The sequence below is a fragment of the Muntiacus reevesi genome, chromosome 1 (genome assembly GCF_963930625.1).
Source record: "Muntiacus reevesi chromosome 1, mMunRee1.1, whole genome shotgun sequence".
In the NCBI taxonomy this organism is placed as follows: Eukaryota; Metazoa; Chordata; class Mammalia; order Artiodactyla; family Cervidae; genus Muntiacus; species Muntiacus reevesi.
In genome coordinates this window covers 140,126,577-140,141,534 of record NC_089249.1, presented here as the reverse complement: position 1 = coordinate 140,141,534, position 14,958 = coordinate 140,126,577, and the positions used below count along the sequence as shown (strand labels likewise).

The 14,958-nt window shown below is 39.4% G+C and overlaps 1 protein-coding gene across 1 annotated transcript in view; it reads left to right on the top strand.

Moving 5' to 3' along the window:
- The window catches only part of CACHD1 (cache domain containing 1), a 232,012-nt gene that overhangs the window by 178,589 nt on the left and 38,465 nt on the right, over positions 1 to 14,958 (top strand). Inside the window, exons 9-12 of the mRNA XM_065911617.1 lie at positions 3,885 to 4,118; positions 10,911 to 11,060; positions 11,691 to 11,814; positions 12,623 to 12,740. Of these exons, the coding sequence (XP_065767689.1) occupies positions 3,885 to 4,118; positions 10,911 to 11,060; positions 11,691 to 11,814; positions 12,623 to 12,740 (626 nt within the window). The remainder of the gene's footprint in view (positions 1 to 3,884; positions 4,119 to 10,910; positions 11,061 to 11,690; positions 11,815 to 12,622; positions 12,741 to 14,958) is intronic.

The window sequence follows — 14,958 nt, the reverse complement described above, 5'->3', positions numbered from 1 at the left end:
CAGCTCTTCCTTTTCTTCTTTGGGCCCCTTGCTCTCAATGTTCAAAGTGACCCCATTCTCTTGTTCTCGAGAGAACACATCTTGATTTAGAGTCCTCACCTGTGGTCTCTTATCTCTCCTCTCCACTTCCAGATTTCCATGCAGAACCAGCTGGCTTGAGGGGCACTGGCTCTTATATTTTAATGGGATAAGGATTACTTGTAGATTCATCTTTAAATGCAGACTCCCAGGCGGTGTCTACCTGGGATTTGTGATCAGACCCTCCTAGATAAAAGTTCCAGGAATCTGTATTTAGGCCAGCATGATTGTTTTCCAGATATTTTGTGGACTCCTTGCACATGGGAAAACACAGGGGCTGATGTCTAGAGGTTTTCAGTTTCAGTCTGCATTTGCTAGCCGTGTGGCTCATGGCTAGTTATTTAATCTCTTGGGGACCTCACTTTGATCTGTCAAATGAAAAGCATAAAATCTCCATAGGGGTGCTCTGATAATAAATACACAAGATATGTTGTGCTTATGAAGCACATACTATATAAAACAGAGTGAGCTGAGGTCTTAGAGCTGTGTTATACAGCACCTCTTGCCTTCAAGAAGCCCTTGGCCCAGTAAGGAAGACTGACAAGTTAAATGAATTAAAGACAATAGAACAGGTGTAAGGAAACATAAAAGGAAGTGATCATGCCTTTCCCATGTGTTTTGAAGGTCTGCTCAGGCAGATACTGAGCAGGTTTCTTGCAGTCACCCATCTCTTCACTGGTCCTGGATCTTCCCATGGGAGTATCATGTGCACTTGCTGTGCCCCTGATAATTCCAGTTTTTGAAATTTCTGGTTACTTCCCCTAACCACTCTCATCTTTTCTCTTTCTTCCCATAAGCTAGCCTGACACACCTCTCTGAAAAGTATCTCTGAACATTACTCAAGAGGGTTGACAAATTCCCTTAATTCTGTCAGTTCAAATAGGGAAGCAGAATCACAGTGAAAATTGTGGTCTATCAAATTTATTATCAGAATAAGAACATGTACTGGTGATGAAAATGTAAATTGGTGCAGCCACTATAGAAAACAGTATGGAAGTTTCTTAAAAAACTAAAAATAGAGCTACCATATGATCTAGCAATCCCACTCATAAACTTCTATCTGAGAAAAGCAAAAGCTCAAATTAAAAAAAAAAAAATACATGCACCCCAAAGTTCATAGCAGTACTATTAACAATAGTAAAGACATGGAAATAACCCAATTGCCCATCAACAGATGACTGGTTTAAGATGTGGTAAATGTATGCAGTGGAATATTACTCAGCCATAAAAAAGAATGAAACATTGCCATTTACAGCAACACGGATGAACCTGGAGAATTAAGTCTGAAGTAAGTCAGATAAAGATAGGCAAATATGATATCACTTATATGTGAAATCTTAAAAAATAAAAATAATACAAGTGAATCTATATATGAAACAGATTCAAAGACATAGGAAACAAACTTACAGTTACCCAAGGGAAAAGGTATCAGGGAGGGATAAATTAGGAGTATGGGATTAACAGATCCTGCTCCTGCTAAGTCACTTCAGTCATGTCCGACCCTGTGCAACCCCATAGACGGCAGCCCACCAGGCTCCCCCATCCCTGGGATTCTCAAGGCAAGAACACTGGAGTGGGTTGCCATTTTCTTCTCCAATGTGTGAAAGTGAAAAGTGAAAGTGAAGTCGCTCAGTCATGTCTGACTGGTAGCAGCCCGATGGACTGCAGCCCACCAGGCTCCTCCGTCCGTGGGATTTTCCAGGCAAGAGGACTGGAGTGGGGTGCCAGTGCCTTCTCTGACAGATCCTACTATACATAAAATAGATAAACAACAAAGATTTACTGTGTAATGCAGGGAACCATATTCAATATCTTGTAATAACATTATTGAAAAGTAATCTGAAAAAATATATATGTATATAACTGAATCACTTTGTTGTACACCTGAAACCAACACATTACCTCAATTTAAAATAAGAGAATAAGAATGTACACAATTGGAGGGGAGGGGGACTGGAAGAGTAAAGATGCAAAAAGAGGAATTGACAACTCAAAGGTTATTAACCAGCTCTGATCTGGGTGAACAAGTTGAAGTTTGCAAGGATATCTGGAGGCTAGCACACTGCAGGCTGTAGGAAGTCGTGTGGAAGTCTGAGAGCTTGTTGTCCCTCTGTGGCTGCTCCCTCTGTGAATTCTCAGTGACGCATCTGGAGTGAGCCTGCCCTTGGTTGGGTTGCCCTTGGTGAGTAAGCCAGCAGTTGGGAAAGGGAACACAAATCAGAAGAGTGGAATGAACTGGAACTTTCAGGTCTCTTCACATCTCTCCCTTCACCTCTCAAGTTACAGCACTTCACTTTTGGGCCACGTTTAACCTGGAAGCATAGAGGAAAGGGGATTCTGGGAAATGTAGTTTCCAGCACGACCACACTGTTGATAGAATAATCCAGTCTGCTGCCCTACTTACTCTCCTGTCACCCCTGCACAATGCTCATGGTGAAGTGACCTAAAATAACCCGATCTTGATGTCTTGTACTGTGCTCTTTGTCTAGTAGATATTCCTGTTTGTCACTTTTCTTGTACATTTTGAAAGAGCCATGCAGTTCATGGCAAGAAAGGAAATGTTTCTATTGCCTCAAATTGTCTCCTTTTATCATTCATTCCTGTAAGCTTCTCAAGGGTGTAAGATCAGGGATCAATCACATCTTTTGTGTTGTCTTTTACTCTGAAGTATACTACTCACCTCCCATTTCGATTCTGTGTCAAGCAAAGGCAACAATAGGCTGATTCTGATTCTCCTTTAGCATTGTCTGAGTGGAGCAAAATCCAACTTATTTATATACAGTGTGTTAAGAAAGAAATTATATCCATTAGATCCTGCCATGATTTTAGAAATGGACTTCCAAAGCTAGAAGTATATATATATTTCCTATTAAAAAATGATAAACTCATTGTAGGTAGGTGAACCAGGAACTCTTAGATTTTTTAATGACTAAACAGTTCAAGAACATGAGGCAAAAATCTTTTTAAAACTCATTGGTAGAATTTCAGTAGTGACTGAAATAACTTGAATTTGTTTACAATGATACCCATATGGGATCAGTTACTAATCCTTTTGACTGTGTTCCAACAATAGCAAACCAAAACATTAAAAAAAGGTTTATTAAATTTATTTTTGTGCTATAGATTACAGATGTTGTAGAACAATGCATCCCAGTATGCCTGATCTTTTACAAAGATTTTAAAACTCTCTAAACATAAAAAATATATATTAAATAAATCAAATCCAGTATTATCCCTATAATATAAAGCATGAAAACATTTGTAATTAAAGTGAGTTTAAAGAAATGGGGTTTGGAGACATCACTAAATACAATCCATAATTCTTTCATTTAGTTGCATGAGACTTTGGCAGTGTTTAATAGGCAAAGAGGTAAGAAATGAAATGGTAAACCTCAATCCTTTAAAACTCTTACAACTTCATCTACTAATTTAAATTAAATGCAGACTTGTTAATCATTACTTTTGCTTTCAAATATTAAATGCAGAAAACTAATTTACATTTTATAATTAAACTTTCAAGGAAGAAATCCTTGCTGAATGGGGCTCCTCTATTTAGTCATGTGTTTTTCATCATTGCCTTTTGAAGAATTCCTTTGGCCTCTTTACTATTTGAGGAAAGATCATGCCTTCAGCTTTGTTCCTCTGCAGGAACTGGTATCTGTGTCCTGAGTCCAGATTGTCTCTGCAAAGATCCCTTTGGCACTGCACGACCTCATTGAGACCCTTATTAGATCTAAATAACAAGGTTACCCTATGGATATACACCATTTTGTTTTACATTGTCTTCCCTTGGCTTTCTATTTCAGATGGGGTGACTGGCTTGAAAGAGCTGGCTTTTCTGAGAGATCTGGCCGAACAGAACTCAGGGAAGTATGGCGTGCTGGACCGGATAGCCTTACCTGTGATTAAGGGCAGTATGATGGTGCTGAACCAGCTGAGTAACCTGGAGACCACAGTTGGCAGGTTCTATACCAACCTTCCCAACCGGATGATTGATGAAGCTGTCTTTAGCCTCCCCTTCTCTGATGAGATGGGAGATGGTGAGTTGGGAGAAAATTTCCTACTGAAGGAAAGTGAAAAGAAGTGGTTATGAGTCAAACAGTAACTTTTAAATGTTGTTCAGTATTTGCCATGTGAGCATTAGGGAGAGTGGGCGTCCCTTTCTCTGGTCAAAGGATTGTGTAGCCTCCCCGCCACTGGCCCAGTGAGTACTATGTTCTAGAGCAGAAATCCACAGCCTCATTTCTTCCTCATTGCTCTAGCCTCAGTCAACATAATGGGTCTTTGGATGGAAGGTGGGAGGGAGGTACAAGAGGAAGGGAACTTATGTACACTTACGGCTGATTCATGCTGCTGTATGGCAGAAACCAATATAACATTGTAAAGTGATTATCCTCCAATTAAAAATAAACAATTAAAATGGGTACATCTAAAAGCTTTGTGAGGATTCCCCCAAATCTAAAAGTGAATTTGGTACTAAAGAGTAACTGCGTAGCAAGTGGTAAATAAGACAGAAGTGCTTGGGATTCAGCGTCAGACAAGGCAACACAGTGTAGTCAAACAGATACAGGCTTGACGTGGATAGGATTTCAAATCCTACTCTACCACTTGTTATTTTTGGTAATGTATTTAATCTTATTAACTCACATTTGGTTATCTGCAAAAACACATCTTTCACATAATAAGTCTTTGGGTTATTAAGTTTATAAGATTTATTAGTGTCCAAAATACCTTTTACTAATAATTAACTGGTCTAGAGTTATTATTTTGTTTTGTTATTACTACTATTATTGTCATTAATATCCTGATGTCACAAGTTACCCATAATATGATGTCAGGTAAAGTGTTTAATCTTCACATGATTAAATTTTTAGCCTTTAAAGTAGTAAAAATAACATTTCCATCAAAGTAATTGCACTAGTAGAAGTAGTGAACTACTAGAAGTAGAAGATTAAATGCACTAGTATATTTAAAGCATCTGGAGGAAAGCCAGGCCAACAGTATGTGCTCAGTAAAAATACAATTTTTTCTTTTCCTCCTCAATTTCTTGCTTATCCTTTTCCCCTACATCCTTCCCTCTTGTCTTCTCTTGATAAGGAAGTTTAAGAGGCAACTAATTACTAGGCAAACGGTGTCACCATATGAGATCTTGTTTTGTTTTTTTTTAAAGAAGCTACTTTATTTTTTTTTTCCCCATTTATTTTCATTAGTTGGAGGCTAATTACTTTACAATATTGTAGTGGTTTTTGTCATACATTGACATGAATCAGCCATGGAGTTACATGTATTCCCCATCCCGATCCCCCCTCCCATCTCCCTCTCCACCTGATCCCTCTGGGTCTTCCCAGTGCACCAGGCCCGAGCATTTGTCTCATGCATCCAGCCTGGGCTGGTGATCTGTTTCACCCTAGATAATATATGTGTTTCGATGCTGTTCTCTCGAAACATCCCACCCTTGCCATCTCCCACAGAGTCCAAAAGTCTGTTCTGTACATCTATGTCTTTTTTTGTTTGTTTGTTTCGCATATAGGGCTATCGTTAACATCTTTCTAAATTCCATGTATATGCGTTAGTATACTGTATTGGTCTTTATCCTTCTGGCTTACTTCACTCTGTATAATGGGCTCCAGTTTCATCCATCTCATTAGAACTGATTCAAATGAATTCTTTTTAATGGCTGAGTAATATTCCACGGTGTATATGTACCACAGCTTCCTTATCCATTCGTCTGCTGATGAGCATCTAGGTTGCTTCCATGTCCTGGCTATTATAAACAGTGCTGCGATGAACATTGGGGTGCATGTGTCTCTTTCAGATCTGGTTTCCTCAGTGTGTATGCCCAGAAGTGGTATTGCTGGGTCATATGGCAGTTCTATTTCCAGTTTTTTAAGAAATCTCCACACTGTTTTCCATAGTGGCTGTACTAGTTTGCATTCCCACCAACAGTGTAAGAGGGTTCCCTTTTCTCCACACCGTCTCCGGCATTTATTGCTTGTAGACTTTTAGATAGCAGCCATCCTGACTGGCGTGTAGAGATCGTGTTTTTAAGTTCCATTTGCTAGAAATTTTCACAATATTCAGAGAAAACTCATATAAAAAGTAATAAATCTTATAGAGGCTATGATTTATAGAAGTTAGGTAGACATGTTCTTTCTATAGGGAAGAAGCATGGTAGCTACTGCCACACCTCAATTTCTTTTTCCTTCCTAGTTCGGGCAGGGCCAACAGATGTGTATAGAATAGAAAATCATGCCTTTACATAAGGTTATTTCCTTTTATAGGGAAATGTCAGGTCTTAAATGCGAATGACAGTTTATGCATTTTACCAATGTGACTGAGTGCCAGTCAAGCATTTTGTCAGGCAGGGATGAATAAGACACATATCTCACTCTCAAGAAGTATTTTAATCAGATAAGAGAAAAATAGATCAATGGAACATAACAATTCTGTGTGAAAGGAATTGAGACGGGTGTAGAAACTGAGTCCTGATCAAGCAGAGTGGATTATGTAGTCAAGTTCAGTTACCATTAGCGGTATCACGTAGAGTGGGACCCTTCCTAAAATTTTCCATCCAGAAGCTACCATGCTTTAAATTAAATTATATGCAAAGCTGATGCTGTCTAAAGTTTATTCCTTAGGGCCTGTTTTATGACTCCCATGCAGTAGGTTTCAATCACTATTTACTGATTTGCTGCATTCTCTTACTAGAGTATATCATATACGTCTTTGCATTTTCAGTCCCTGAAATTACTGGGGAGCACTTCCTCTAACTCCATGACAAGGGGACCCTGAGTCTAAAGAAACTCATGTTTAGATGGCTCTAATTCAAAATCTTCACAGATTCAAGTATCAGTTACTAGACATATTTCTTTTAAAATGCAAGCCTATGTACTTTAAAGTAGGGATGGTGTATGGGGGTTTCATTAAGTGTAGCAAGAGCTTAGCATACTTTATTTGCCACAATGGGATAAAGAGTCTTCTGTCCAAATTGATAATTGAAAAGTAAGACTGCCTTTCTTTTATCAAGCTTGTTCTCAGTACGTCCAGAGGAGAACAGAAATTTGAAGTGAGCATGTGGTCCCCGAGTATTTCTGTTGCACTTTGCTGCTCTGTGAAAAAGACTCTTCTTTGACTAGAGCCCAGGGGAATGTGACATACAGACTGTGAACTCTGTCTTCTGGCCCTCATAGCAATGCTCCCATCACTTATAACCCCTTTGCCCAGGGATACCTGAGCAAAAATCTCCAAAATGCATATTTAAAAGCTTCTTAGATAACTATTATTTTAAAATGTTTTAAAACCAGTAGATAGCATTCTGAAAATTGACTACTTAAAGAATGCTTTTGAATTTATAATAAATACCTTTAAATTTAAATATCTTTGAATTTAAAATAAATAGCTCTTCTTTTTTCTTGTCTTCAGTTGAGTTCAGTTCAGTTGCTCAGTCGTGTCTGACTCTTTGCGACCCCATGAATCGCAGCACACCAGGCCTCCCTGTCCCTCACCAACTCCCGGAGTTTACTCAAACCCATGCGCGTCAAGTCGGTGATGCCATTCAGCCATCTCATCCTCTGTCGTCCCCTTCTCCTCCTGCCCCCAATCCCTCCCAGCATCAGGGTCTTTTCCAATGAGTCAACTCTTCACATTAGTGGCCAAAATATTGGAGTTTCAGCTTGAGCATCAGTCCTTCCAATGAACACCCAGGACTGATCTCCTTTAGGATGGACTGGTTGGATCTCCTTGCAGTCCAAGGGACTCTCAAGGGTCTTCTCCAACACCACAGTTCAAAAGCATCAATTTTTCAGCACTCAGCTTTCATCACAGTCCACCTCTCACATCCATACATGACCACTGGAAAAACCATAGCCTTGACTAGACGGACCTTTGTTGGCAAAGTAATGTCTCTGCTTTTTAATATGCTATGTAGGTTGGTCATAACTTTCCTTCCAAGGAGTAAGCGTCTTTTAATTTCATGGCTGCATTCACCATCTGCAGTGATTTGGGAGCCCAAAAAACTAAAGTCAGCCACTGTTTCCACTGTTTCCCCATCTATTTCCCATGAAGTGATGGAATCAGATGCCATGATCTTAGTTGTCTAAGTGTTGAGCTTTAAGACAACTTTTTCATTCTCCTCTTTCACTTTCATCAAGAGGCTTTTTAGTTCCTCTTCACTTTCTGCCATAAGGGTGGTGTCATCTGCATATCTGAGGTTATTGATATTTCTACCAGCAATCTTGATTCCAGCTTGTGCTTCTTCCAGCCCAGCGTTTCTCATGACGTACTCTGCATATAAGTTAAATAAGCAGGGTGACAATATACAGCCTTGACGTACTCCTTTTCCTATTTGGAACCAGTCTGTTGTTCCATGTCCAGTTCTAACGGTTGCTTCTTGACCTGCATACAGGTTTCTCACGAGACAGGTCAGGTGGTCTGGTATTCCCATCTCTTTCAGAATTTTCCACAGTTTATTGTGATCCACACAGTCAAAGGCTTTGGCATAGTCAATAAAGCAGAAATAGATGTTTTTCTGGAACTCTCTTGCTTTTTCGATGATCCAGCGGATGTTGGCAATTTGATCTCTGGTTCCTTTGCCTTTTCTAAAACCAGCTTGAACATCTGGAAGTTCAGAGTTCACGTATTGCTGAAGCCTGGCTTGGAGAATTTTGAGCATTACTTTACTAGCGTGTGAGATGAGTGAAATTGTGCAGTACTTTGAGCATTTCTTGGGATTGCCTTTCTTAGGGATTGGAATGAAAACTGACTTTTTCCAGTCCTGTGGCTGAGTTTTCCAAATTGCTGGCATATTGAGTGTAGCACTTTCACAGCATCATCTTTCAGGATTTGAAATAGCTCAACTGGAATTCCATCACATCCACTGGCTTTGTTCATAGTGATGCTTTCTAACGCCTACCTGACTTACTGAGTTATAATTAGCGTACAACAGAGCATTAGTTTTAGGTGTATAAAAATAAAATGATGATTTGATATTTGTATATATTGCAAAATACTGCAATAAGCTTACTATATACAAACCACCTCATGTAGTTATAATTTATTTCTTGTGTTAAGAACTTTTAAGATCTACCCAAAACAACTTTCAAATGTTCAATATTAATAACTATAACTATAGCCCCTATGCTGTATATTATATACCCAGAACTTACTTGTCTTACAACAGGGCATAACTTTTCACAGTTTTTCAGTGTTGTATCCACTTCTTCCTTCCAAGTGGTACATTTAATTGGCCTTTGCAGTCACAACAACTCCATAATATTTTGAGTGGACATCAGAAACTATTCTCTCTGTAGAAGTCTTCAAGTTGATTTTAATTCCTTTCCTAGGTGTTGATAAAAGAATGGCTTTCTGCCATGCTGGTAGGCATGAACATGTCATCAAGTGCTGTAAGACATAAGAGCAAGATGGAGAGAAACTATCTGTCTTTTTGTTCTAAATTTTATTTAGAACCATGTTGTTGCTGTTCAGTTGCTAAGTTGTGTCTGACTCTTTGCAGCCTCATTAGAACCATGGGATTGTAGAACTGTCAGGGTCCTAGAGATCACTTTGTCTCAGCTCCCCATACAGGGCACAAGAAGACGCATTCAGAGAGGTGGCACGTCTTTGCCAACTCAGTAGTAGAAGTGAGAAGACAGCCCAGCTGTTCTGCTGCTCCGGGCAATGCATTGACCACTGTTCATGCCTTCTACTTCTATAGGTCTTCCTCCCCTTGGCTTTTCTCTTCCCCTATTTATCCTATTGTATGGCCTGTGAGCTAAGAATGGCTTTTATGTTTTTAAAGGTTTTTTAGAAAAAAAAGAAACAAAAAATATGCACCAGAGGTGAAATAGCTCACAAAGCCTAAAATATCTACTATCTGATCATTTATGTAAACATTTGCAAGCTCTTGGCCCAAGTGACTAGAAATACATTCCCTTAGAATTTTAATGTCTCCTTTAGCTGCTCAGAGTTCTAAGTGGGCAGATCATAAGATTCTGTACCTTTTTATGTTTTATTTTTCTGGTTTTTTATAGGATTCATTAATAAAGTAGAATACCTTATAAGCTTTCCTTTATCCATAATCTCTTTCACTTAACATCCCCTAGAAATGAGTAAGGTGAGCTTCCTTGGTGGCTCAGCAGGAAAGAATCCACCTGCCATGCAGGAGACATGGGAGATGGGTTCAATCCCTGGGTTGGGAGGGTCCCCTGGAGAAAGAAATGGCAATCCACTCCAGTATTCTTGCCCGAAAGCTTCCACGGACAGAGGAGCCTGGCGGGCTACAGTTCATGGGGTCACAATAGAGTCCCACGTGACTGCACAACTGAGCCCAGCACAGCACAGAAATTGGTAAGGTAATGACTGCTGTGTCCTTTAAATGGACATGAAGATCAATGCCCAATGTCCAGTATCACATGTATGATACAGAAAGGGCACAGCTGGGCTAGAGCCCAGAATGTTAGATTTTTTTGTCCAGCGGTCTTGCAAAGTCAGTTAAATCATCCCCACTTCGGAAGTAGAATGATATAGATATTGTTGATGTTTTGTATGGATCTGGAGTGTCGTATCCTTTATGGTGAAAAAATAGTGGAAAAGGTACAAATTACCTCCATTTAAGTTAAGTTAGATGTCTGAATTCCTAAAGAGCCTGGTTTGCTCACACTCATAACTCTGTGCTGTCAGCAAAGCAGTGCTTGGTTGCCGCGTCACACAGGAAACTTCTTCAGTGCAAATAAGATGCTGCGTGCAGCCTTCTCAGCGCCTGGAGCGCAGCACCAGCCTTTGTTCAATGCCTTCTCTGACATATTTTGATTTTTTGTTTTGTTTTTAACACATAGGTTTGATAATGACTGTAAGTAAACCCTGTTATTTTGGAAACCTCCTCCTGGGAATTGTAGGTGTGGATGTGAACCTGGCTTACATCCTTGAAGACGTGACGTATTACCAAGACTCCTTGGCATCCTATACTTTCCTCATAGATGACAAAGGTAATCTACTAAAACTTACATAGGAAAGAACAGTTTATTTAACATCCTGAAGAAAAGTCATCTGTAGATATTCCGATACTAACAAAGTAGGAAAGTGATGGTATTTGTAGAAGATAAAGGGGGACTAGGACTACTTGGTTGTCATAGAACACCGTAACCATGGCAGAATGAATCTAAAGATTGTGCGTTTGTTTCTATCTTGTGTTGAAGGGTAGGTAATAGTTACACATTGTAACCATCAGGAAATTAGACTTGAGGATTGAATGAAACATACACGTGATCCTTTGGATCTTTTTTTGGTCTATATTGTTTTCTTAATATTTACTGACATTAAGGTTTATGTGATAGATTTTATAAAATGAAAACCAAGTGGTCAGTGCCTCCCAAATATTCTTGATTAGGGAGATGTTCAATAAGACATCTTGCTACACTTCCAAAGTTTTATGCAAGAAAACATGAAACAAGTTCAGGTTTTATTGGACTGCTGAGTTACAGACTGAGAAGCTGAGTGTTGAGCAGCCCTCCCAGAATATCCCACATTTCAAACCTATGATGAGCACTTTTATTAGAATCAGTTTTTCCTTCAACGTGTTTCCCATAGTGTGTGTGTGTTTTTTTTTCTTATTTCAGGGTATACCCTTATGCATCCATCTCTTACCAGGCCATATTTACTCTCAGAACCCCCACTTCACACCGACATCATTCATTATGAAAATATCCCCAAATTTGAGTTGGTTCGGCAAAATATCCTAAGGTAAGGAAAAGGTGAGGGTCATAATATCTTGTTTTTTTCTCAGAGAATAGGATCCATTGAGGTCAAATATGAGTGTTTATAATAGGAAATAAAGCAAGTATATAACTTATTTTAATGTTATCAAGAGTATGGTTTTTGATATAAGAATAGTAGCCAAAATTTTGTTTACTTTGTAAAGTAGGTAAGATCTGTTAGAACTATTATTTGGGGGAAATGTCTTATAAATCAAATTCTTATGTTCACATTGCCTTTAGTTGTAAAATCAGATATATCTCATCTCATTTTTAAAGATACTCCAGTTATACCAAGTTGGAAATTGTTGGCAGAATAAGAGGTTAAGTTGAGGACCAGCTCTAGAGCATGCCAAAAAATAGCTTGGCAAAGCACTGTCCATTCCAAGTTGACAGCACAATCATATACAACATTTTCTCTTGAAATAAGGAACAGATTGGATTTTTTCCAACCGTGATACATTATTTTGGCAGATGGTAACCTATAGAGAAATGGGTCTTTGTGCTCATTGGTTGTAAATTAATGACTGAGTGATTTGAGACAAGTTAGTCTCTGGAAAGAATTAGAATCGGGGGGGGGGGGGGCAGGGGTAGAGAGGAAGGAATGTTTTCAGTGCAGAGCTGACATAATGCTTTTACAAAATTGAAAATCTCGCATTATCTCTTTCAAAAGTGATGAGCTTCATTGCTTTTCAAAATCAGGAGGTGGTCAATGACTCACAGCATCTTCCCTGCCTTTAATTAAGTGCTTCATTTTATGTTTTGCCTGAAGTATTTCATTCTGTTTGCCAATGCAGCCTCCCTCTGGGCAGCCAGATTATCGCAGTCCCTGTGAACTCATCTCTGTCCTGGCACATAAATAAGCTGAGAGAAACTGGAAAGGAGGCCTACAATGTTAGCTATGCCTGGAAGATGGTGAGTGCAAGGAAGCCTCCTTTGCCTCAGGAGGTGCAGGATGCAACATTCCTCCTCATGCAGAAATTCTAGGGAACTTCAGTTTGGTAATGTTACTAATCTGTTTTAAAGTGATTGGAAAAAGAAGAGATTCCTTAGAAATGGAATTTTTTTCCTTTTTTGTTTATAAAACCAGTAATTACTCATGATGAATAAATCAAACCATATTAAAAAAAATAGATAGTGCACTCTGCCCTTTCCCCTCCTGAGTTTGACCTCTCATTTCCCAGAAGTAACCACTTTGATCAATTTCAGGAAACTTAGTTTGACCTCCTATTTCCCAGAAGTAACAACTTTGATCAATTTCAGGAAACTTACTATTCACACACAGGCATGTATCTCTGTGTGTGAAAACACATTCCATGGCTCTGTACTTCATTACATAGATCCACCAACTTTCTTCTGAGTCGCAGGAATACACATTTAGATTGTATCCAATTGGAGCAAGGAGATCAAGCCAGTCCTTCCTAAAGGAAATCAACCCTGAATACTCATTGGAAGGAATAATGCTGAAGCTCCAACACTTTGGCCACCTGATGCAAAGAGCCAACTCATTGGAAAAGACCCTGATGCTGGGAAAGACTGAAGGCAAAAGGAGAAGAGAGCAGCAGAGGATGAGATGGCTAGATAGCATCACTGACTCAATGGACATGAGTTTGAACAAACTCTGGGAGATTGTGAAGGACAGGGAAGCCCGGTGTGCTACAGTGCATGGGGTCGCAAAGAGTCCAACACGACTGAGCAACTGAACAACAACAACAGTTTGTTTTTATCATTTTCAACGTCGATTGTGGAAGCTGGGCATTGAAAAGGAGCTACACAAGCATGAATGTCCTCCACTGATGCCAAGGAAAAGAAAGATTTAGATTAGAATGTGTACTGCTCCCATGTGCCCCAAGCAGATTGCTCGCCATACCTGTGATACCCACTGCAGGTTTCTTTCACTAGCCTCATTCAGACTCTTAAGCTTCAGGGGACTTCCCTTGTGGTATAGTGGTTAAAAATCCACCTTGCAATGCAGGGAACACAGATTCAATTCGTGGTTGGGAAACTAAGTTCCCACATGCCTCAGGGCTGCTAAGCCCCATATGCCATAACTAGAGAAAAGCCCACTTGCCACAAGGAAGATCCTGCACGCTGCAGGGTTAATTTTTCACATCAGAAAGAGTGAGCCAGACACCAGAATTCTGAATTGAAAAATACTTTTATATTTAAAATTGGAGTTTGCTTATCTTACAGTATATTCTATTTGAAATAAATAAATATTTTTTTTAAAAAGAGCACTGAGCCTCAAAGAATCATAGACAAATAGAATCTGACACACACCACCGATCTTACTTAATGTTTTTGCCCTTTACTCCCTCTCCCAAGCATAGCATAACAGTGCTAATATGGGGCTCTAAATACTCTCATGCGAAGAGCTGACTCATTGGAGAAGGCCCTGATGCTGGGAGTGATTGGGGGTAGGAGGAGAAGGGGACTACAGAGGATGAGATGGTTAGATGGCACCACCAACTCGATGGACATGGGTTTGAGTAAACTCCGGGAGTTGGTGATAGACAGGGAGGCCTGGCGTGCTGCGATTCATGGGGTCACAAAGAGTCGGACACGACTGAGCGACTGAACTGAACTGAAATACTCTAAGTGACCAAAAGAAAAGTAGACTTAGATTTTTTTTTTTTTTTGGTCATTCAGTAATAATCATTAAACTTAAAATACAGTCATACTCGAGATTTCCTTGGAAGGCCATTTCTGATGTTTTTAATATGTGTTGTTGATCCTAAATGGATCTGTTTATTCATCCCTTTAAGTATTGCTATTGAAGATTGACTGTGAACTAATAAGGACAAAGACGAATGATACTCCCTGCCCTCACAGAGCTTCCAGCTTAGCAGTGGATGCACAGTCAACTCTGTGCAGTATCTACATAGGAATGATAGGAGTCAGGAGAAGCCAGCGTGCCTCCAGACATGACTCTCTTATGATCTTATTTGCTTTTTAAAGAATCATAAGGCAACAGCAATTTCTAAAATGGAAATGAAACTAAACAAAATAATAAGACCATTTGAGAAGCTTATGTTTATCAGCCTAATTCTACTGATATTTTGCTGATAATACAGATCTGAAAAAAGTCAATGTCTGTTTCAAAACTCTCTGAGACAGCTCATTTTCAGGAATT